At 42.6% G+C, this 25,929-nt stretch overlaps 1 protein-coding gene across 1 annotated transcript in view; it reads right to left on the bottom strand.

The window, feature by feature from the left end:
- LOC145351658 (polycystin-2-like protein 2) overlaps positions 1-25,606 on the bottom strand; it is a 37,023-nt gene extending 11,417 nt beyond the window's left edge. The window contains exons 1-9 of the mRNA XM_080201218.1: positions 25,540-25,606; positions 23,267-23,368; positions 20,773-20,903; positions 18,869-19,119; positions 14,239-14,463; positions 13,378-13,606; positions 11,937-12,107; positions 10,691-10,872; positions 2,595-2,715 (exon numbers count right to left, since the gene is read on the bottom strand). Coding sequence (XP_080057344.1) covers positions 2,595-2,715; positions 10,691-10,872; positions 11,937-12,107; positions 13,378-13,606; positions 14,239-14,463; positions 18,869-19,119; positions 20,773-20,903; positions 23,267-23,368; positions 25,540-25,606 — 1,479 coding nt within the window. The remainder of the gene's footprint in view (positions 1-2,594; positions 2,716-10,690; positions 10,873-11,936; positions 12,108-13,377; positions 13,607-14,238; positions 14,464-18,868; positions 19,120-20,772; positions 20,904-23,266; positions 23,369-25,539) is intronic.
- Positions 25,607-25,929: the final 323 nt, after the last annotated feature.

Here is a 25,929-nt window from a genome sequence, read left to right as displayed (position 1 = left end):
TGACTCTTTCCTACTCTGAGGTTACTGGAATATTAAGTTTTTATGCAGCAAGGTCCTAACCAATCATTTCTGTATAGAGCAAGTGACTGACACCTGGTCACCAGGGAAAGTGCCTTTGTACTATATGCAGTATCTGGGAAGCAACCTGGTGCTTTCATTTTGCAACGTTATTTAATGATGGTCCTTAAAGAAGGAATAGATGGCTACTGCGAGTCCTTTACAACAATGATTCCTGTACCTAATTATAAACCTCCACACACTGATTACAGTGAAGCATAAATGTAGTATAAAGATAGTGAAGCTACAATCCCTTTTGTAAACTTTTGCAGCACTACAGGAAGCCACTAAGCCCATCAATGTTGTGACACTTTGAAATAGCTATTTGATTTATTTCATATCTCTGCTCTAACCCATAACCCTGCACGTTTTGCCATTCAAACAGGTATCCATTTTCCTTTTGGATGTTATTATTAAATCTGTTTCCAACAGCCTTTCAGCTAATATCTTCAGATTGTAACTGTGTGTAAAGACAAAGTATGTTGTGATGTGTACCTGCATGCCTTCTAATGTAAAGGTGCTTGGCAAAGCAAGAGCTAATGTGGTACTGGGGAATAGCTCTGCTCATGGTATAATGTCCAGAGTTGCATAGCAATAGATTCTGGGAGAACAGTCTAGAAACAAAACTCTGCAAGCAGCCAACCTGCATGAAACAGCTCCATGCATGGCCATACCTTGGATCTGCAAATAGTTAAAGACTCCCAATAAACAATTCATGTTCAAGTATATAGGTTTCAAAGCCTCATCAATGCAACATCATATTACAATAAGGTGCAGACTCAAAAAGAAGGAAGTTCATGAAAATACATATAGGTTACAACATAGAAATGGGCCATGGAATCATCAAGTGCAAGAGGCCATTTAATCTATCTTTTCTATGTCAGCCTTTTGATAGAGCAAGTTGATTGATCCCATTCTCTGTTCCTTCCCTATAGCTCCAGTAGTTCTCAAATATTTATCCAATTCTCTTTTGAATGTTACTACTGAATCTGTTTCCACCATCATTTTAAATTCTGCATTACTGATCACAACTCACTGTATAAAAACTGTTATGTTGCTTCTGATTCTTTTGCCAACCAATTTGGTTACTCCTACAATTGAAAACACTTTCTCCTGATTTGCTTTCTAGAAAATACATTTTAGAACATGTCCATCGAATCTCCTCTTAATCTCTCTCTGGTCTGATAGGATCAACCACAGCTTCTCCAGTCTCTCCATATAACTGAAGTCCCTCATTTGTGGTACCATTCTAGTACTTGCCTCTCTGTGCAAAGACATTGACATCCTCTCTAAACTATGGTATATAGAACTGAGCACAAGACTACAGCAAGGGCCTAACCAGTGTGTGATAAAGAACTGGCATAACTTCCCTGTTTTTGCACTCTATTCCTCTTTTAATTAATCAAAGGATCCCATATGTATTTTAATGGTCTTCTCAACTTCTGCTGTCACCTTTAAAGGCTCTCAGCTCTTTCTGTTGCTGCAAATTCTTTAAAGCATATAGTACATAATGCCCCTCCTCGAACTTCACATAAAAATGTATCATTTCACATTGCTTTATTTTGATGCTTTCTGCTTGCCCATTTCATCAGTCTGTGTCCCTTTGTAAACTCTTATTCTCCTCATTGCTTCCTATATTTCTGAATATAGGATCACTTAAACTTTAAAATAACGCCCTGCAAATCCAAATCCAGTCATTACTGTATATCAAAAAGAGTAGTGATTTTAACACACACACCCTGGGCGTTGACCCAGTCAGTTCTTGTTGGTGTTTACCCTCCACGTGAGCAAATACTTCTGTCTCCATTTACACAGCTTATTCCCAGATTGATTAATGCATTTTTCCTTTCTCTGTCTAGCCATTGTCATTCTGAATGTTGACAATGTTTGTTTCTGCCACAAATGTTGAAGTGAATTCCAATGCCCCACATATCTGCACAGAAATATTTCCCTCTCTTTTTGACGTTTAATCTTGTGCCGATGGTTTGGACCACTCAACTGCTAGAAACACTCTGCTTCTGTCTACCCTGTCCTAATTTTTTATTATTAAAACATCTTCCATCATATCACCCTGCATCTGCCTTGACCCATCAAAGAATAACACATTTTCAAGCCCACCCCAACACATTCATACTCACCCTTGAGCTCACTGCCATAACTTGAAATATGAAAATATTACTTATTGCACTTAGATGCACTGCCCATGTTGTGCCCATTTCAGGCTTATGTAGAAGATTTCCTGTTCATTGTGGTCTTGGCAGTCCCATAACCTAAAGCCCTTTGATTAGATTGTTACAGCTTGTAAATCACTCTGGGTAATTAGTTATGCAGCACAGCAGATATTACACGTTTACAGAACTCAAAATGATGTTTTAGTTCTATATATTTGAAGCTGCTAGAATCAGACAAAGCTGAAAATTATTTTGTTGCTTAGGAACACGAAGACTCTGCAGCAATTAACAGCGTTCAATATAAAATGAACAGAAAACCACTATTCCCATTAGACCAACATTTATCACTGACACTATATCACTCACCAGCAGTACAAAGAATAAGGAGAATATAAATGTGACAAAGTAAATGGGTCCAAGAATTTGGTTTGCCTCTTCAATTACATGAAAATCAAAGTCTCCAAGAATAATCCTAAACTGTGTAAAACTGCAAAGAAAGTTTTATAGAATTAATCTTTTAAAAACTTAATCTGCCAAACATAATACAAATTGAATAGTCAAGTGTTCAAACTAAGTGTTATTAAACTGAGCATTGGATGTAGTACTGGCAAAAATCCAGACTCCAAACTATGAAGTTATGAATGCAGGAATTCTCCAGCACATTGTCCCTGACACTATTTACTTGCACATCAGTTGTAAAGATTTGCTGAATTTTGGTCTTTGTTGTGGGCAACAATTCAGTGTACTTCTCTCCTGCTCAGAAGAAAACATGTCCTGGAGTTATTAGTCGTATAATGCAAATGGTGCAACACAACGTTTCTGACATTTGATTTAGTGCTTGGTGTATTTGTGATGTTAATTGTTTTACTGTATCCTTCGCCTGATGTTTTAGAGGCAGAGAGAACTGAGTTGTACTGAGCAGCCGATACACATATTGTCAGGCCAATTGTGTAGATTTGACATTATGGAACCATTGATGCAAAGAGGTGACATTAGCTCACCAGTGTCCTCTAATAGTATTCCCAGAGTGCACTGAAAAGTCATTGGCTGCCCAAATATATGCACAATTCTGTTATCGAACATGGTTGGGGCTCGGAGAACCTCAATGGGTGACCAGGCTACACATGCACAGACCTCACACACACAATCCACCCTTTTCATGTACATATACCCCTCACACACACAAATCCCCCCATACGCACACAACCCTTCCTCCCATACACATACATACTCCACATACACATCTCACACCTCAAACACAAATCCTACACATGCACACACATGTATCTTGAACAGAATGAATAAAGATTCCAACAAGTTTTGATAACTTTCCTTATCTAACAAGACCATAACAGCACAGAAACTAAGATATACAGCAAAGAGCTTTCAAAAATGAGGGAACTATTGCTCCTGCACAATACTGGATCCTGACCCATCAGGCACTACATGGGGGCGGCACTGTGGCTCAGTGGTTAGCACTGCTGTCTCACAGCACCAGGGACCCAGCTTCAGTTCCTGGCTTGGGTCACTGTCTGTGTGGCCACGTTCTCTTCGTGTCTGGGTAGGTTTCCTCCAGGCGCTCTGGTTTCCTCCCACAGTCCAAAAGACATGCCGGTTAGGTGCGTTGGCCGTGCTAAATTGTCCCTCAGTGTACCTGAAGAGGTGCCCAAGTGTGGTGACTAGGGGATCTTCACAGTAACTTCATTGCAGTGTTAATGTAAGCCTTATTTGTGACATTAATAAACAAACTTAAACTTAAAAAAAACTTATTATGTCAATGACAATACCAATAGAAAATGGAGGCTTAATTTGCTTGCACAAATTTCAGGTCCATAGCACTGCTGGAGGTGGCACGAAGGGATCCTGGCATTGTTTTGCCAGGGTGCACTGTGCCAACAGCTGTCTGAGTAGAGCACCTATGCTGTTGTGCCTAGTGTGTGCTGCAAGGGTGGGTAATCCTGATGTCACATCTCACAACCAGCTGATGTGATGCCATGATCCTAAACTTAGATCACGCAGGTCCAGGCTATAAAAAAGGATGAAGCTGCAAAATTAGCCTTGTGTTGCACTAAGTATTCCTTAAAGGTGAATTTTAAGAACCTCTGCTATTACAAATCATCTGGAAGTTCTTTTAAAGTGTTTTGGGAGATGTTTAGTTGAATTCCTGCATTTGCCAAGGAAAGTTACCACATCCTCAGGAGGATGACAGAGTTTAATTGAACAGTCCACACACAAATGATACTCTAAGTATGGAGGCAGACATGCCAGTGCCTCTGGATCTACCGCTCACCAAGGAAATTACTCAGAGGCAACAGAGAGGGAAATCTCTGCACCAACTCCTCTTCCCACATGGAGCCAGACTCCTCCATGCTCCTTGACAGTGACATGAGGCTGTCTGGCAGGCCAGCCAATGTACCTGTGATGAGAGCGGTTAATATGGTTACTATTTTTGGGAACTATTATGTTATTCTGTGAAGAAGGTTTGTGGGTCCATGTGTGAACATATTTAATTAAGCTGGGGACAGATTGTTAGAGTTTGACATATGAAAGGACTGTTGGTGTCAAAGACATGTATTTAAAGTGGGTATGGCTAAATGGATTTTCCATTGGTAAACCAGAAATGGGTAGATATTTACATTAGGAGATAAGTAAGGTCTTCAGCTGTTCAATTTCAAAGTGGAGTAAAACTTCTTACAACTTGGAAAGAGTCACAAAAAAGAAAATGTTATTAAATTTTCTTTGATCCAACAATGGGAGCAATGGAGAGAATATGAAATATTTTTATATTTTGGTTTAGTTGAGTTTCAAAGAGAGGCTTAGGACAGTAGAATCAAAGGTAGAAGAGAGAAAGGATACTTAAGGAGATGGGTTGAGTTGTGTTGGGTGGTAGCTCTATGAGAGTTCCTCGGGTACACCCTGGGTAAAGAGCTTGAATAAGGCAAAGTTTGAAGTCACAATTGCAATAAAAATGTTTTTCAGAAAGCAGGGTTTTGTTTTTGAAGTTTCTTGAATTTCTGTAGCAGAGTGGAAGTTTGAGAAGTCATAATCCTGCAGTGCAGCAAGAGGTTGTTCGCCCACCGAGTCTGCACCAACCACACTCCCACTCAGGCCTATCCCCATAGCCCATGCATTCACCTTAGCTAGTCTCCCTGACATTAAGGGACAATTTAGCATTGCCAATCCACCTAAACTGTGGGAGGAAACTGGAGCACCCAGAGGAAACCCATGCAGACATGGGGAGCATGTGCAAACTCCACACAGACAGTGATCCAAGCCAGGAATCAAACCCAGGTCCCTGGCACTGTGAAGCAGCAGTGCTAACCACTGTGCCACCATGCTGCCCATGTACTATACCTTTCCTAGAGCAACAATGGGTTTGCCTTGTGGTAATATTATGGGAATTTTGTGGTGACTCTAGATCCAAATGCTTTCTGAAATGACAGGCAGTAAGGGATGGGCAATGAATGTTGGCACAGCCAGCAATGTCCACATTCCATAAATGGATAAAACAAAATATAGAAGACGAAGTAACAGTAGATTTAGAAATGATATGGTCGCACATCTACTTAGAGATCCGGCACCTCAAAATTGGGCACCATCCTAGAGATGCAGAAGCAACAGAGAGGACAGGATCTAGGGAGCTTCTTCACTCGGGGGGTGGTGGGTCTCTGGAGTTCTCTGCCCGTTGGGGTGGTGGAGGCTGCCTTGCTAGATGTTTTTAAGACGCGGGTTGATGGGTTTTTGGTGGGAGAGGGGATTGGGGGTTGTGGGGAGGGGGCGGGAGTGTGGGGCTGGGCCACGGCAGATCAGCCATGGTCTTGTTGGGTGGCGGGGCGGGCTCGGGGGGCTGGATGGCCTACTCCTGCTCCTATTTCTTATGTTCTTATGTTCCCTCCTCCAGGTCATCTATGTGAGTGGTAGATAGCTGGGGCCCCGGCGCCGACCCCTGGGGCGCTCCACTGGTCACCGGCTGCCAATCCGAATGGCACCTATTGACCCCCACTCTCTGCCTCCTGTTTGACAGCCAATCCTCTATCCACGCTAACACCCTACCCCCAACTCCATGCCCCCTGATCTTCTGTAACAACCTCTTGTGAGGCACCTTATCAAACGCCTTCTGAGAATCAAGAAACACCACATCCACCGGCTCTCCTCTATCCACCGCCCTAGACACACCCTCATAGAACTCCAATAAATTCGTCAGACACAACTTCCCCGTAACGAAACCGTGCTGCGTCTGCTCTATCAAACAATTCTCCTCAAGAATTTGTCAAGGGCAGGTCGTGCCTTACGAGCCTGGTTGAGTTCTTCGAAAATGTGACTGAACACATTGACGAAGGAAGTGCAGTGGACGTGGTGTACATGGACTTCAGCAGGGCGTTTGATAAGGTCCCCCATGCAGGACGTCTTGCGAAGGTGAGAGGGCATGGGATCCAAGGGCCTTTGGCCTTGTGGATCCAGAACTGGCTTGCCTGCGGAGGGCAGAGAGTGGTGGTGGATGGGTCTTTTTCGGCGTGGAGGTCGGTCGCCGGTGGAGTGCCCCGGGGATCTGTTCTGGGACCCTTGCTGTTTGTCATTTTCATGGATGACCTAGATGAGGAAGTGGAGGGATGGGTAAGTAAGTTCGCTGATGACACGAAGGTCGGTGGTGTTGTGGATGGTCTGGAAGGATGTCAAAAGTTGCAGCAGGACATAAATAGGATGCAGGACTGGGCGGAGAAGTGGCAGATGGACTTCAACACGGATAAATGTGTAGTCGTCCATTTTGGCAGAACCAATGGGATGAACGAGTACACTATCAAGGGCAGGAGTCTTAGTAGTGTTGAAGAGCAGAAGGATCTTGGGGTCCGGGTCCACAGGACTCTTAAATCGGCCTCGCAGGTGGAGGATGTGGTCAAGAAGGCGTATGGTGTACTGGCCTTCATTAATCGAGGGGTTGAGTTTAGGAATCGGGAGGTAATGCTGCAACTTTATAAGACCTTTGTCAGGCCTCATTTGGAGTACTGTGCGCAGTTCTGGTCGCCTCACTATCGGAAGGACGTGGAGGCTATTGAGAGGGTACAGAGGAGATTTACAAGGATGTTGCCTGGACTGGGAGGCATGCCTTATGAAGTTAGGTTGAGGGAGCTGGGACTATTTTCCCTGGAGAGACGAAGGTTGAGAGGCAACCTGATAGAAGTTTATAAAATGTTGAGTGGAATAGATAGGGTGGATTCTCAGAGGCTATTTCCCCGGGTTGAAATGGTCGCTACGAGAGGACACAGATTGAAGGTGCGGGGAGGCAAGTACAGAAGTGATGTTAGGGGTAAGTTTTTCACTCAGAGGGTGGTGAGTGAATGGAATCGGCTGCCGTCAGTGGTGGTGGAGGCGAACTCGCTGGGGTCTTTTAAAAGACTTCTGGATGAGTATATGGAATTTAATGGGATTGGGGGTTATAGATAGGTCTATAGATTGGTAGGTGTTGATGTGATCGGCGCAACCCGTAGGCCGAAGGGCCTGTTTGTGCTGTAGTGTTCTATGTTCTATACCACCCTCTCTGACAACTTGGTATTAACTCAGTTTCTTTCTCCACAGATGCTGTCTGATTTGTTGTTCATTTCCAGAATTTTGCACTCTTATTCCAACCCTATAGTCCAAGGTATGTGCACTGACAGTATTGGAGATGGTAATTGTGAGTGCCAGATCCAGTGATAGGGTCTTTTCATCTCTCTCTCTTCCTCCAGGAGGTTGTTTTTAGAAAAATAGGAAATTAGAAGCAGAATGATGTTGTGAGGGAGGATAGTGGCGGTGGAAAGCAAGAGATCCATGGTCACAATCATACACAGCTTGCTCATCATGTCAGGATGAGGATGAGTTGGGAATTGAGAAGGGATATAGAGCAGGAGTAAGCCAAATATTCTTGGTGACACCAGATACCATCAGCCTCATTGCAGCTGGTCCCATGATATGGACGGCTCAGGGGAGAGACAGTGGGGAGACGAGGTCTACAAAATGATGAGAAGCATAGACAGGATGGATAGTCAGAAGCCTTTTCTTGGGTGGAAGTGTCAGTTACAAGGAGGACAGGTTCAAAGTGACAGGGGGAAAGTTTAAGGGAGTTGTGCAGGGGAAGTTTTCCACACAGATTGGTGGGTGCCTGGAACACACTGCCAAAGGAGGTGATGGAAGCAGGCACATTAACAACATTTAAGAGGCATCTGGATGGGTACATGAATAGGGAGAGAATAGAGGGAAAAGGACTGAGTAAGGGCAGAAGGTTTTTTTCAGTTTAATTAGGGCATCATGAATGGCACCGGCTTAGGGGGCCAAAGGGCCTGTTCCTTGCTCTACTTTTCTTTGAGATGCAAACATTCTTGTCCTCTGCTGGATCTGAAAGAAAGGTGCCAGAATATTCAGTGATTGAGCAGCATTGTGTTTGGGTTAGGTGCTTGCCAGATCTGAACACTGAAACAGGAGTTTAATGAGGCAGCAGTGGGAGTTAGGTTTGAGGGTGTGGTGGTGTGTCCCGAGTGCCAGTGACTGCTGCTGAGTGAGGGATGGGAGGGAATCAGGTGCATTGAGCAGCATGAGGACCAGCTAACGTGGTGGGTAGGAGATGTCATGTGAAGATGTATTCACTGACCTTAACTACCCACGTGTGGTCATTAGGCTTCTTGAGACACCATTGCCAGGTCATCACACTCAGACCCTGGAGTTGACTTCCCTGGTTCAACTCCCTTATAACAATGGTGTTTGAAGGCCTCCTGGTTCCCTTATGGAACACTGGCATCTCTCATCCTGTCCATCTCCACCATCATATTTGTCATCTTGTAACCCTTCCTCTGACCTGGCATTCTATTTTCCATGCTTTTAATTTCAGCAACATTATTCAATGCAGCGTCCCTTTAAGGGGGATAGTTTGCCTTTCAGAACAGAGTATTGGCTGCATGTCTTGCTGTCAACACAATGTTAATCGACCCCCCTACTGAGGGCAGGCTGGCCTGAGCACAACCATTATCCTGTAATTGAGATTGTGTCTATATATGTCCTGTTTGTGAAACAAATCCTGCACACCTGATGAAGGAGCAACGCTCCAAAAGCTCGTGTTACCAAATAAATCTGTTGGACTTTAACCTGGTGTTGTGAGACTACTTACAATGGCAGCTGTTGGAACTTAAATTCAATTAATAAATCTAGAATATGAAGCTAGTCTCAGTAACGGTGAGTGTGATAACTGTTCACTAATACCTTTTAAAGAAGGAAATCTGCTGTCCTTACCTGGTCTGCTCTACACATGTCTTCAGATTTACAGCAATGTGGTTTATTCTTATCTGCTCTCTGAAATGGCCGAGCAACCTACTTAGTTTAAGGGCAATTAAAGATGGACAGTGACACCCACATCCCATGAATGAGTAAAAAAATCCCCAAAAAAGGGACAGACGAATATTTAACTCAGAATTCTCAAAGCTAGTCAGGATTTTGTCATGCTCTGAGCATTTGCTTCATAATAGACTTTGGGCCACTCTATGCCATAAAACTGGGGAGCTGGTGTCTGGATTTGTATTAATGCAATGGACAATTCCTGTCAGATTATCTGCTGGCAGAGGGGGAATGGCGTATTTTTTCCGTCCAAATTCCCTTTCGGATAATGAAAGTTATTGCGGATTTGAATTACAGTAGATGACCTTTTGTCGTGATGGAACTGGCCAGTCATCCATTCAACTCAGCTAGATTTAATGGTAATTTAATAAGATCCATGAGCTGAAAAGAAAACCATGGCAGCACGGTGGCACAGTGACTGATGCCTCACAGCACCAGGGATCAGGGTTCAATTCCGGCCTTGGGTCACTGTCTGTGTGGAGTTTGCACGTTCTCCCCAAGTCTGTGTGGGTTTCCTCTGGCTGCTCCGGTTTCCTCCTGCAGTCCAAAGGTGCGTGGATCAGGAGGATTGGCCATGCTAAATTGTTCCTTAATGTCGGGGGATTAGCCTAACCCTAGTGTCAGGTTACTACCATGGTAAATATATGGGGTTATGGGGATAGTGCCTGGATGGAATTATTGTCAGTGCCGGCGTGATAGGCCAAATGGCCTCCTTCTGCACTGTAAGGACTCAAGAAATGAAAATTGAACATACTTGGGAAACAGTCTTAAGCCCGTCAGCATCTGAAGTAAGTTACTGAATGAGTGAAGATCCTTGGCTAGATCTGAATGAGGAAACACTGAGAATTCACCTTGGACATGGCACAGTGGTCACAGTCTCACCTTTGAATCAGATAACATATTTCTACGTGACCTACTTCCCTTTTTCTCCTTATAATGAAATGAATGGCTGGACCATTGTGAAGCAAAGATCTTAATTACTTTATATTTATTCTAACCCATTAATAAGCTATTTGGATCTTTGAGTTCACAGTCAGAGTAATCTAGAAGCAGCTCGATTTTGTTCCCGCTCAATATTCAGCCATTGCAATCTTAATACGTACATGCAGTTGCCAAATGTGTGATATTCCTTCACCTGGGTACCAAAGATAAGGTAGCCTAACTGAGCATATCCAAAAAATACTATAAAAAACATGATGGCAAAGCCGGCAATGCCCTTGGCGCAACGAGACAGGGTTGTAGATAATTGCGTCATTGTCATATTGAAACTAACATATTTGAAAATCTGAAAGGAAACAAACAAAAATGATTTAGAATTCCAAAGTGGACGTGTTGGAGGTTATTTTATCATTCATCTTCTGAGAAATTAATCTGCAAAAATATATTCCTAAATTACTCTTTTATTACCCATTACATAATGCTGAAGAGTTTTTGAATGAACAGATTTCAATTACCTTTAACATTTAATTACCTTTAACAGATGAAAATAGCTCACTACTGGTTAAGTTTTGATAAATGGTGTTGGAGTTATATTAATAAGAAATAGTTTGATTGCTGTCTAACCTGATTCTGATAAAGTGTTGGAATTTGTAGCAGTGAATTCCAAGCTTATCGGTGTGAAAATCCTACAAGGCAATTTTCTGCCCTGTTGCCTGATTGCTAGCCTCAACAGTCATGACACAGTACTAACAGTCTCACTTCGGAATCAGAACATCACAAGTTCAATATCCCCCCCAGACACTTAAGCATATACTAATATGTAGCAGCACTGAGGGTAGTACTCCATGAGCAGAAATGCTCGGTGGGATCTGCCAGTCCTGCGTGCTGGTGGGATTTACCACTGCTGCTAAAGCCAGTGTGGCTCACCCCATTATCCTGGCCGCTGTATTTCGGATGAAACGCTAATCAAAGCTCCTGTCTGCACTCCCACATGGCTGCATAATATCGTATAGCGCTATTTGAAGAACAGTAGGGGAGTTCTCCTAATGTCATGACCAGTATATACCTCTCAAATAACAATATAAATAAGTTATGTGGTCATTAGTCAATGATGTATATGGAACTTTACTTTGTACAAGGCACACATTTCCCTTTATTATAAACAATCACACTTCTAAAGTACTGCATTGCTATTCTTGATATCCTGAGGTCATGAAAATTTTTTCTCTAATAATATTATTAAAGTAAAGCCAAACTACTTGAACTCTAATTAAACTGAGGCAATTCTAAGCATTGCCTGAATTTCCACAGAGAGCACACAAGTCTTACAGTGACAGGCTAGGGTAACAGATAAATCAGTTAGTAACTGTAAAAATCTGTTTTGGGAAAGAAGAATAACAACAAAATTACCTTTATCCATGCGATGAAAATAGTAAATGCAATGATGACATTATATCGATTCTGGCAATAAGCCAAGAAGTAGAAATTTTGGTATGCATCTGAATTCTTCAGAAATTGCTCAAGTAATAAGCCTACTTTTATTGTACGATAGATGTTGAACGAGATAGCTAGTAAAGAAAACTGAGGGTGAGAAAATGTAATCAAAATTAAAATTGGCTTCACACTCAGTTTTTACGAATATAGAACTAATTTGGCTAAAGGGCATAACTTCCCAGAATGTAATAAGAAAACATTCTGAGAAGCAACTTGCTACTATGTTTCTTCCTGGAGCATTTCTTAGGTGGGATTTGATTTGATTTATTATTGTCACATGTATTGGTATACCGTGTATTGGTATACAGTGAAAGCTATTGCTTCTTGCTCTGTACAGACGAAGCATACAATTCATAGAGTACCTAGGGGAGAAGAAAAGACAGTGCAGAATGTAGAGTTACAGTCACACCTAGGGTGTAGAGAAAGATCAACTTAATGCAAGGTAGGTTCATTCAAAAGTTTGATGGCAGCAGGGAAGAAGCTGTTCTTGAGTTGATTGGTATGTGACCTCAGACTTTTGTATCTTTTTCCCGACGAAAGAAGGTGGAAGAGAATGTCCGGGCTGCGTGGGGTCCTTAAGCTGGCTGCTTTGCTGGGGAATGCAATTGTACTTATTTTCAGCAATGAGAACATTAATAACTTTTAACATCTTCACTCTTTTACATCGCGGTCGTTCTTTCAGGAGACTTTCAACATATTCTGAACCAGCAGATAGAAAATGAGTACAATCAATTGACTAAGAGATTCATTGAATCATAGTGATTGATGGGTGAATTAATGACAGTGTTGAAATGATGAAGCGAGAAACAGGCTGTGCAAATTAGGGGTGTACATGAATGGGTTCTTTTTCATTTTTTCTTTCTGCTTAGTTTCATAGAAATCATAGAATCCCTACAGTGCAGAAGGAGGCCATTCAGCCCATCAAATTTTCACTGACCACAGTCTCACTCCAGGCCCTATTCCCATAACCCCACATACTTACCCTGCCAATCCCCTGATACTAGGGTCAATTTAGCATGGCCAATCAATCTGACCTGCACTTCTTTGGAGTGTGGGACGAAACCGGAGCACCCAGAGGAAATTCACGCAGATATGGGGAGAATATGCAAACTCCACACAGATAGTGACCTGAGGTCGGAATTGAACCCAGACCCTTGGCGCTGTGAGGCAGTAATGCTAACCACTGTGCCATCCCAAGTGTATTCAAAATCACAACTGATTATACCATGTGAGCTCAATATTATACAAAATAAAAGGAGACATAGCAGCATCAAAAAGCATTTCTAGGATATTCTCACGTAGAAAGAGTTAACCTAGTTGGATCTGATTGAACAAAGCACATGATAAGAGTACTGACCAGAACAATTAAAAAATCCAAACAATTCCAAAAATTCTTGAAGTAAGATTTCTTGTACGTGTACAGTTCTATGGCTTCTTGGACCAGATAGTTGAAGATAAAGAAACAAAAGATAGTTTCACAGGCAGCCAGAAAGTAGTCGAATTTCGAAACATATCGTAGGAGTTTGACTGTAAAAAACTCCCAGGAGGGGATGGCTCCACCAGTTGCAGGAAATTCCACCAGTAGCCTGGTATGTAAGCAAATTCAAAGATTCAATCATTCTGGAAGGACTGAAAATTAAATTCATTATTACTTTTACAGCACAAATGCAACACACATCATTTTGTCTGAGCCTTGTGCACTCCAACTACTGAATATTGAGGTTTATTCCTGTTACACATAAAATTTACCCATGTTTCGATGCGTCGAATCCTCCCAGCAGCCTAAAAATGGAGGCCAGGTGAGAAATAGCCCTTAGGTGGCCAATAATTGAGGCCTTGGCCGCCCCAGTGTAAAATTGTTGTGTGATTGAGGTGGGCAGGAATCCAGAGAGAATCCTGTTCCTTCAATTTCACATGCACCTACCTAGAACCCCACCGGTGAGGGAGTATAAATATCAGGCCTAGGAGATCAGAGTTAATTTGCTCTGATTCACGAACTATGGTCTTTGTTGTGGCTGCTATATCTATAAAACCACAAATGGGGAAAGGAGACAGAGCACACAACTGCAATGAAATTGGTATAAAAACTGACTATGGATGAATTATACATTCAGTAATGCAAATTTACTATTTTATGGCAACATGACAACCGTACATTGAACTGTGGAAGTATACTAGAAATCATAGTCTTAAAACTGTTCAAAATATTTTGACAAACCTGATTACACTAAACAAGTTAACATTTGCGTTGTAGACTGTAAAGTCTATGAAGACAGCTCTACTCCCACTATCAAGCCAGAGTTTTGATTTAAGGCGTTGTATTTTCCTAAGACTGGCAACTTTATCTCGCACTAACTCAAAAATATAACCACCATTGCCATATGTGCCAAGTCTGCCCCAGTGCCAAAGCTCAAACTCATTATCCGGAAGACGATATTCCCATCTGTCAGCATTTTAAAAAGAGGAAAAAAGATATAAAATTAATAGATCAACTGAAGCTCCAGAAATAGCCATACAATTGCAGTGACAAACCAGAGAATAACTTGCAGTTTATTCCAATGCTGTAATGATTAGGAAGTCAGAACCTGTGAGATATAGGAACCTATGTTTTACAACATGCAAATATGTTGGGTTCCCAAAACACTGACAACAAGGATTTGTAACAACAATACTTTATTCACCAGATGAGCAACTAATCCATGCTTGTATTCTGTCCATGCACCTGGGAGAACTCCCGCACCCTCGACATGTGACCCTTTTTGTAGCCATGTCATCATGTGACCATGGTGTGGGTATGCCGGCGTTGGACTGGTGTAAACACAGTAAAAAGTCTGACAACACCAGGTTTTAGTCCAACCTATTTATTTGATAATATACTCGCAAGCTTTCGGGTTAGCCCCTTCGTCAGGTGAATGGAGAGTTCTGGCCTCAGACAGAGCATATAAAGCACAGACAGTTTAGAGATTACTGATTAGAATGCGAATCCTTACACCTAACCTGCTGTTCAAGACCTGAAGTGGCTGATAATGTGAGTGGAAGGAGCACTGATCACAGTTTAAAGAGACGTGTATTGTCTCCAGACAGTACAGTAAGTGAGGTTTTGCAAACCCAGGCAAGTCACGGGGGTTACAGATAGTGCGACATGAACCCAAGATCCCTGTTGAGACCGTCCTCATGTGTGCGGAACTTGGCTATCAGTCTCTGTTCAGCGACTCTGCGCTGTCGTGTGTCGTGAAGGCCGCCTTGGAGAATGCTTACCCGAAGGTCAGAGGCTGAATGCCCGTGACCACTGAAGTGTTCGCCAACAGGAAGGGAACAGTCTTGCCTGGTGACTGTCGAGCGATGTTCATTCATCCGTTGTTGTAGCGTCTGCATGGTCTCCCCAATGTACCATGCTTCGGGACATCCTTTCTTCCAACGTATCAGGTTGACACGTTGCAAGAAAGGATGTCCCGAAGCATGGTACATTGGGGAGACCATGCAGACGCTACGACAACGGATGAATGAACATCGCTCGACAGTCACCAGGCAAGACTGTTCCCTTCCTGTTGGCGAACACTTCAGTGGTCACGGGCATTCAGCCTCTGACCTTCGGGTAAGCATTCTCCAAGGCGGCCTTCATGACAGCGCAGAGTCGCTGAGCAGAGACTGATAGCCAAGTTCCGCACACATGAGGACAGTCTCAACAGGGATCTTGGGTTCATGTCGCACTATCTGTAACCCCCGTGACTTGCCTGGGTTTGCAAAACCTCACTTACTGTACTGTCTGGAGACAATACACATCTCTTTAAACTGTGATCAGTGCTCCTTCCATTCACATTATCAGCCACTTCAGGTCTTGAACAGCAGGTTAGGTGTAAGGATTCGCATTCTAATCAGTAATCTCTAAACTGTCTGTGCTTTATATGCTCTGTCTGAGGCCAGAACTCTCCATTCACCTGACGAAGGGGCTAACCTGAAAGCTTGCGAGTATATTATCAAATAAATAGGTTGGACTAAAACCTGGTGTTGTCAGACTTTTTATCATGTGACCACTCAGTCTGCTGGTGTCCTCAGTGTGGACAACCTGGAGCATTCTATCAGTTATGCTCACTGGGTGCAGAGCTGCCTGGCCAGGCCTCTGCAGGAGCCTGCATGTCCACTAGTGGAGTGGGCCAGTGCTGCAGGCTGGATGACTGGTGCTGTGAGATCCATTGGTGCTGGTCCTGGTATCAGTAGGAGGTGACGGCAGTTACGTATGTAGTGGGCACCATCTGGGACTGCCAGGTATCTGTTTAGTTGCTGGGGATTTGCTGTGTACCATTGTCAACTTGTCATGGGCATGTGCAGTCTAGATCCTGACTGTTTGACCAGGTGTTAGAGGGCATCTCAATCATAGTGTGTTTTGTTTCTTAATCAGCATTTCCTGAAGGTATTGTTCACCTTGGTTTCTAGTTTGGGCTGCAACAGAGCCTTCAAAGAAGGAATTGTGATGATGGTGCACCTGGAAAAGAGTCATTGTACCGGTGAGGGCAGGCCTTGACAGGATAGATTTCACAGGTTGAGGAATGCAACATAGGAATCTGTGCGATCCCATGTTCATTTCTCCAGAAGGTGCTGAGCTGGGTGTACCACCCATTCCACCACATTGTTGGACTGTGGATTATAAGGGGACTGCTCATGATATGCTCAAAGTCCCAAGTGTATGCAAAGTTCTGAAATTCTGTGGAGATGAATTGGTGAGTGTTGTCTGTCATGAGTCTGTCTGGGATGCCATGTGTGACAAAGTATTTGTTGAGCTTGATGATGGCTGTGTTATTCATCATGTTTGGCAGGTAATCAGTGGCCTTATGTTTTGGTCAACTATATGAAACGTGAAGCTGCTCTGTGTGCAGTGGAGAATGGCTACATTTTCTGTGCAGATGGTTTGTCTGTCATAAACTATGAGGTCCTTCTGGGGACTGGTGCTGCACGTGGGTCTGGTTTCTGTAACAGTTGGCTGGGTAATATGTTACACTTCTCCCCAGTGTCAGTCTTCACCTTCAGCCTCGTGTTGCTGAACCCTGCTGAGGATGGTGAAGATCTTTCCCATTTCTGTTGTGGTGTCGGCACTCTCACAATAGAATGTTGTGGGCTCAGTGGTTTCGCTGCTTTGGCTGAGGTCCTGTTCATTCACTTTGCTGATGCTCCTATTTCTAACTGACCACAGAAAAAAGCTGCTGTGGTTTTGATTTGCAGCATTTTGTGAAATTATTCCACATTTGTTGCATCTTCTTCACCTCCCTCCACTCCTCTCCTCTCCACAACTTTCTTCCACTCCATTACCTATCCCCATTCCTCTTGCCCCCCCCCCCCGCCTCACCCAGGCTCTTCTGCAACCCCCCACTTCTTTCCTCCCTCAACCCCACCCCCCTCAGCCCTTCACCACCACCCCACCTCCACTCTTCTCCCTCCTGCACCTCAATCCTGTTGAAAACCACATTTGACGGAGAGGGCAATTCTGGTGGGATGGAGGTGCTGGGGGAGCGAGGGAAGCTGTAGATGTGTAGCCAGGGGACATTGGAGTGTTAGGGCGAGAGCTGGCAGGGTTTGGGAAGATGGTGGGTGGGCGGGCAAGAGGAGGTGGGAGTGTTGAGTGGGAAAGAGCTGCAAGTGTGGGAGGTAGAGGAGTTGGATGGGGTGCCGGGGAGGCTAGGGGTGTGCATGTAGGTCATGGAGTGTGGGGGAGGGAAAGAGGAACAAAGGTGTGAGGAGGAAGCTGAAGGAGTTGGGAGTGAAGGGGGCGCAGTGTAGAGGAGTTGGGGGGAAATCAAAAACATATTTATTACACAGATCAGTAGCTTGTTTGACAGATTTTATTTACGCCTGTGCCTATCAGCACTAACATTTTATATGGAATTGAAGACAGATGGATTAAGTTTCTGAATGAATGGTTCTGGCCTCTTCAAGAATGGGAACAACAGGATCACCAACGAGAATTCCTCCGGAATCCACTGAGGCTTCCAGATTTCAGTGTAGGTGACCATACCAGTTGCAGTGTTATTCTGGCTTGTAATAGTAGCAAATATCTCAGCCTCCAGTGCTGCTGGGAGCACAGAGTCCAACAGTGCTAACTGCAGAATGTTTCATGTTTAATGGTTCTATTAGATGAGACTCTGAGCAGCCACCGGTTTGTGAAATGTTGGTTAACATCAAAAGAAAATTTGGAAAATACCTGACAGTTGAGTATTTAGCAATCTTAATTACTCTTCTGCCGCTGGTATGATAACCTAGCCTGCTGCTTGTACCTGGTAAAATTGGTTGGTGGCTTGGAGCTGGCCAAATGTGGGCTCATGCCATTTTAGCAGCCCCACTCCCCTGCCTCCGTTCCCACTGCGGGGGGGGTGGTGGGGGGCGGTGGTGGTGGGTGGGTGCTGGTAAAAACAGAAACTATTTCCTCTGGTGGGGAGGATCCAGAACAAAAGGATTCAATCTTAAAATTAGAGCTAAGCAGCTTTTCACAGAATGAAGGATATATGTAGAGCCTTGTTAGGTAAGGGTACTGAGTAAAATGGATTGAAGGTCTATTGCTGCAGTTAAGAGAGGAATAAGGATTGATTTGACCGAGTGGTGGGACAGGCACTCAGGTTGCAGGAACCATGGCATTCCTTTGTTTGTACTTGAGTGCTTGCACTGTGTTGGTGTGAAGTACATTGAAAGTTGTACCACATTAGCACCTGGGAATGCTTTACCATGTTAAAGGAACGATACAAACATACATCTCTGTTGTTGCCGAATTGAAAGATGTCACATAAGTGCACGTTCATATATTATTTATTTAAGATAATATCTGAAGGATTAAAGAAAGGTATATATTTAAAAAAACTTACTCTGCTCCAGTACGTGGGCCGAATGGCAACTGATCCTCAGTTGCAAAAGAATAAGCATCGTAACAATCTTTAAACATCTTCCGAAAATATTCATGAGTGGTACAACTATTGTTGTGCACTCTAACCTGTCGAACCTGAGGGCGTCCTAAAAGGATATTCTCATAATATATGTAGCTCTCGCCTTGATAAAAAGGTTCGCCATTGTACCATTCTTTCCAGTAAAGGCTATCCAGGAGTGGCCCCTCTGCAAACTGAAAATAATAATTTGATGGCATTTATAATGAATCTGAAATGCATAAAAATAATTTTCACTCTAAATACACCTTTAGATTTTTCTATCGTAATAATCTGTGTAGCAAAGTAAGTTATAGCTTTTAAAAGAAATTATAAATAGTGCAGAATCATTATTTGCCAGCTCCATGTTTAGATATTTTGGAGACCCACTGATTCTCAAAGGTTTAATTCTTCCTAAAGTAAGCGCCGTAGTGGGTCGGATCTCAAACGATGATGAAACAGAGTACAGGAATGAGACAGAGAATCTGGTGAACTGGTGCGGCAACAATAATCTCTCCCTCAATGTCAACAAAACAAAGGAGATTATCATCGACTTCAGGATGTGTAGAGGAGAACATGCTCCTGTCTACATCAACGGGGCCAAAGTAGAAAGGGTCAAGAGCTTCAAGTTTTTAGGTATCCAGATCACCAACAACCTGTCCTAGTCCCCTCATGCTGACACTATAGTTAAGAAAGCCTACCAATGCCTCTATTTCTCAGAATACTAAGGAAATTTGGCATGAAATTTTCCTCCCACACTCCAAAAATTAGGTTGACTGGCGATAGTAAATTCACCTTAGTGTCAGGGGGTCTAGCAGGGTAAATAAGTGACTGTCCCAAAGATTTGAGCAACAGGTAAAGCTAGCTGTTTCACGATGCTACTATGTAGTAGCAGTGTGAGTGTTATTCTCCATGAACAGGAAGCTGCCATCACGTCAAAGAGACATTCTACCAATCATGCAAGTGAGTAATGTAGCATATGAATTTCAGTGCTGGTGTGAGGCCAGGTATGTAGGCTGTATGTCCAAAAGACCAGTGGATTATATCAAACAGCATGACCCTTTGCCTGTTGCCACTGGCAAATTACTGACCGTAATCAACCAGCCCATGCTTGTAAAACTCCAAACAGTGTGTCCAACATTAGATGTGATTCTACAATTGGGCAAGACTTATTAAATAATTTCACTTGTGCTAAAGATTACGCTAACAATCAATTTAAGATTATCAAATGGGCTTGCCATATAGCTCACTACTGCATGCTAGAACCCATATATATTCACACAAAGGGCCCTATCCTTTTCAAATAAAAGAACATGCCCACACATTGCATCTTTTTTAACTAAACAAAAGCTCAGGGGACAGCTATTTCCTCATTCATTGTCCATGGCAATGCCTTGACTTGCCTGGTCTGAATTTTTAAAATAACTTGGCAGTTAACTGTCCCTGGTGCACTCTCCATGGTAATATCTCTACCAGAATCCACTTGCGAACTAATCAGCACCCTCTTCTCATATACTGTTCTTCCCTTTGAGATTTGGTATTCTTGCATTTGTTCTTGAGTGCAAAACAAAAAGCTTCAACAACACAACTCTTGTACAAGAATAAGGTATTTGTTCTGTATCATCAGTGAGTACTTTGATTAATAAGTACCCCTCCAAGGCTTACTTGCAGCCTTTTGTGCCTCAAGGGATGAAGAGGATAAGTAAGTAAGGCTTACCTTCCTCTTTAAGCAAGTCTGCTTTTCTTGATTATAATAATCCAGAGTTCCTGCTAGTTCCAGTTGTGTTATTAACATACTATTAAAATATCATGGTAAAAGCATATATTTTATTTAAGAGACTTCTTGATACCTCCCAAAAATTCTCTATGCTTCTTATTGACCTGTACTTTATGCCATTGGCAAAGGATTTGGTTTCTAGGAAGAGGTCAGACATAGCTTTGGTAAAGTAATACATGTTGGTGTTTACCATTCCAAAGGTCACTGCAAAAGAAAAGAAATTGTGAAGGTGTATCTGACGTCACCAATAACATCGTGCACACTGTTTCAGACTGTGAATTCCAACACACTAATTTGAGCCGTAAAAATTAGCAAAGCTTTCTATCCCAACCTGTGACCCACGTGCTGAAAAACATACATGGTAATATTCTTATATTAACAGTTTATTTATTAGTGTCACAAGTAGGCTTACATTAACACTGCAATGTTGTTACTGTGGCAGTCTGTATTACTTGAAACTTCACAATCTTCCCATCAAGCATCACAATGATAATTCTGAGACTACATTTCCTAATTTTATGTATTTCATTTGTAAAGTTTATTTCTTCAGTTTAAAATAATTTTTTTTTGCTGTCTTACTCGTTAATGGAATAAGGATTGAATTCTTGGTTTGTGGAAATGGTCTGGCAAATCTCCACCATTGATCATGATATTTTTCAGACCTGTTTTCCTGCAGAGTTACTTAAATGCATGAAGAAAGTAAATAACATTTTAAGAATCTTCAGGGTGCTCCTTAAAAACATTACTAATGCCATAACATTTAAAAATTAATTAAATTTACCTTAAGTAGCACTAATAAGTAGTGCTAATGCTTAATTGGTCTTGAAAAGCCTTTTGTGATGGAGAACTCCTGACCCATTTTGGGGCAGAATTTCAATAGGATGAGACTTTTGACCCATATCATCCAAATCTAATCCAATCTCAATCAATTTTATTACATCAAGAATCATTTGCAGTGCATGTTAGGTTCCCATAGGACTTCATACTGATGGGTGGAAGCTTTACATTGACCCTCAGAAAGCATAAGTGAAAAATGCCTATAGGACAGAAGGCAACGCAGCCAAGTAAACATAGAAACTAAAAGCAGGAGTAGGCTGTTTGGCCCTTTGGGCCTGCTCTGCCATTCATCTTGATCATGGCTGATCATCGAATTCAATGTCCTGATTCCCTCCTTCCTCCCATATCCCTTCAGCCCCAAGAACTATATCTAATGTCTACTTGAAATCACACAACATTTTGGCTTCAACTACTTTCTGTGCTAGTAAATTCCCACATCCTCTGAAGGAATTTCTCCTCACCTCAGTTCTAAAAGGTTTATCCCTTATCCTTAAACTATGATCCCTAGCTCTGGACTCCTCCTCCATTGGGAACATTCTTTCCAAATCTACCTGTCTAACCCTGTTAGAATTTTATAAGTTTCTATGAGATCCCCTTTCACTCTTCTAAACTCCAGTGAATATAATCTTAATTGATTTAGATTTGCCATCCCAGGAATCAGTCCGGTAAACCTTCCCTGTATTCCCTCTACAGCAAGGACATCCTTCCTCAGGTAAGGACACCAAAACTGCACACACTACTCCAGGCGTGGCCTCACCAATGCTCTATTGTAGCAAAACATCTCTATCCCTACATTCAAATCCTCCTGCTACGAAGGCCAACATACCATTTGCCTTCCTTATTGTTTGCTGTACCTGCGTGCTTACTTTCAGTGACTGATGCACGAGGACTTCAAAATCTCGTTGAGCATCCACTTCTCTCAATTTACACCCATTCAAGTAATAATCTGACTTCCTATTATTGCTACCAAAGTGGATAGCCTCACATTTATCCACATGATACTGCATTTGCCGTGAAGATGCCCGCTCACTCAGCCTGTCCAAATCATGCTGAAGCATCTCTGCATTCTCCTCACAGCTCACCCTCCCACCCAACTTTGTATTATATGCAAATTTGGAGGTAATACATTCAGATCCCTCTTCTAAATCATTATTATATAATGTGAATAGTTGGGTTCCTAGCACAGATCCCTGTGCAACCGTACTAGTCACTGACTGCCAATCAGAAAATGACCCATTTATGCAAACGCTTTGCTTCTTTTGCTAACCAGCCTTCCACCCATTTCAAGATGTTCCCTGAAGTCGCATGTGCTTTAACTTTACGTTGTAGTCTGTTATGTGAAATCTTGTCGAAAGCCTTCTGAAAGTCTAAATAAACCATATCCGCTGGTTCTTCTCTGTCAACTCTACTAGTTGCATCCTCAAAAAGTTCCAATAGATTCATCAAGCATGATTTCCCTTCTGTAAATCCATGCTGACTTTGGCTAATTATACCACTGCCTTCCATATCCCAGTAACCCCACACATGGCTAATCCATCTAACCAAACATCTTATGACACTAAGGAGTAATTTAAAATGGCCAACACACCTAATCTGCACATCTTTGGACTGTGAGAGGAAATGGGAGCACCTAGTGGAAACCCACGCAGACACAGAGTCCTGAACCAGGATAACTATGAGCATATATATTGCATTAGAAAGTATGGACAGTAATGTGTTTTGATACTTACATATGGATAGGTCCAAAAGAAAAACTAAATAAAGTAAAAACTCCTGCACTGCAGATTTTGGGCTTATATCCTTTTTGCGAAAGAACTTAAGCCCACCTATACCTGATGGGAGACAAGAAAGAAAGCTGTTAAATGTTATTAAAGCATTTTATTGAATTTGAATGTTGAGCATATTATGAAAGATGCAACTGAACAACAATGAATCCTCCAAGTCTGGTCCAGAACCTTGTGCCACTTTTGGGACACATGATTAAATCCAATTTGCCTGATTTGACAAAACTCTCTTTCCTCTGTTCTAAAGGTCCTATATGGAAAAAAAATCTTGTAAGCATTAAAAAAATAACTTGAATGGGATGGAAGAGCAATGGAATCTATGGGTACAGGTGAACAAAGGGGCATCGACAAATACATGAATAGAATGGAAATAGAGGGAAATGGTCCCCAGAAGAGTAGAAGGTTTTAATTCAGTTGGGCAGCATAGTCGGTGCAGGCTTGGAGGGCTGAACAGCCTGTTCCTGTGCTGTAATTTTCTTTGCTCTAAATCATTAAAAGCATCTTCACAATTCAGTAGAACATTTCCAGGCTTATAACGCACTGAGATTTATTTCTAGGGGCAAAAAATTCAAAACAAATGTAATTATCATAGAATCCCTACAGTGCAGAAGGACACCATTCAGCTCATTGAGTGTGCACCAAACACAATCCCACCCAGCCCCTATCCCTGTAGTCCACATATTTACCCTGTTAGTCCCCCTGATACTAAGGGGCAGTTTACCTTGGCCAACTAACCTAACTCGCACATCTTTAGACAGTGGGAGGAATCTGGAGCACTTGGAGGAAGCCCATGCAGACATGTGGAAAATGTGCAAACTCCATACAGTGATCCAAGCCAGGAATCAAACCCAGGTCCCTGGTGCTATAAGGCGGCAGTGCAAACTACTGTGCCACCCCGCTTTAGCAAATCAAGCAATGTCTGTGTAGAGAGGAAAAGAGTTAACATCTCAATCCAGTGTCCTTTCGGGAGCTCTTTCTATTTGTTCCATTTCAATTCCTACTCACCCTTTTGTGTTGGACCAGACTTGCAACTTCAAGTTCCTGTTTAAACTTCCAACTAAATGTCCGATCCCATCTCCTTTCCATCACAGATCACCTACATCTCCAATGCTAAACATCACCCTCCTCTATCATTAACTCAGCCCATCCACTGCAGAAATCTTCTTCCAAGCCCCTTTTTCACCTGCAGCTTCAACTGTTCCAATGCTAACCTGGCTAGCCTCCCATTGCTTTAAGGCGCCCAGATATAACACCGAGGGCAAACAGGATCAATGGGGAGAAAGCAGGATTATGCTATTGAATTGGATGATCGGGGTGGAACAGGCTCAAAGGGCTGAATGGCCTCCTCTTGCTCCAACCTTCTATGTTTCTATGTTAGCTTTGTTCTCTGTAAACTCGCGCTCTGGACTGATGCTGTTGCCCATGTCCTATTGAACACTGAATTTTGTTCACCTGACCCTCTCCTGGTTTAGTGCCCAAACCAAAAAAAGTCTCAGCTTTCTGTTTAAACCCATTCATTATCTCACCTTTCCCTTTTGCAAACTCTTCTCGCCCCACAACATCCTTGAACCTTATATTCAGTTACAACCTCTATTCCATTACAATCTCTGATGCCTCTGGGGTTTCTTGCTGCCAGTGTTCCCTTTTGGCTGGATAATCTTTGGATCACTCCGAACATCTCCTTTGGCCTGTCACCCATTTCCCCCCAGTTAATTGCCATGAGGCATTTCTCTAAGTTAAAGGCACTTTGCCGCCATATATCTGAACTGAATGTTCCTGATGCACAGATTGGTGACCATTTTCCAACATTTCTTCACCGCTTTGTATAAGAGAAATTCAGTCAAAGCGGTCACTTAAAAAGGGGGTGCTGTGTTTAAGGGAAATGGTTTGGTTAACAAATAAGTCAGTGTTACCATAATGGTATTATTCAAATGAACCAAAGATGTGTGTGGATAGGGTTTATGATAGAGTGACAAAAAAACATGAGAAAGTGAGTGATTTTTCTCGGAAACAGTGCTCCTGCAAACAACATCTTAATGTGGAAAATATCTCAAGGCGTCCACGACCAGACAGCAAGACAAGAAATAAGAAATTGCTGGCTGGCGGTGGCGATTAAACATTAAAAATAACGACTTTCCCGGTTTAAATTTCATCTCAGCAGACCTTTAACAGGCCAGTTAAAAGATTAGGGAGCTTCTCCTGTGTAATATAGACCTTACCTCTTCTTCTTCCCGTCACCCTCTTTGGGAGATGAGATGTCAGGAAGTTCATTAGGCGTTTGGCCATAATTCGCAGCTTCAGGTCAATGTGAATGACTCCCTCCTGCCTCTGGAAGTTCTGGCGCTCAGTAAACTGGCAGATGCGGTTAACGATTTTCCAGCTGTTGCTTTTAAATGGGAGTTCCGAGTCTGGGTTCCACCTGGAACTTTCCCTTGTGTGGGCTGGGTAAGAGCTGTAAACATTCAGACAACAGCCACAGCACGGTGTTGCAAATAGCCTGTTCCTGGAGAACACACACTAAACATTCATATTCGCAGGAGAGGTATCTCGGAATTATCCATCGAATCGAATTGCTAAGGAAAGGAACGCTTATGGTTTTACTGTTGTAA

Source organism: Carcharhinus amblyrhynchos, chromosome 13 (assembly GCF_965287045.1).
Source record: "Carcharhinus amblyrhynchos chromosome 13, sCarAmb.v2.hapA, whole genome shotgun sequence".
Lineage (NCBI taxonomy): Eukaryota > Metazoa > Chordata > Chondrichthyes > Carcharhiniformes > Carcharhinidae > Carcharhinus > Carcharhinus amblyrhynchos.
Note: the sequence above shows the minus strand (reverse complement) of the source record. Positions and strands in the feature narration are given on the sequence as shown.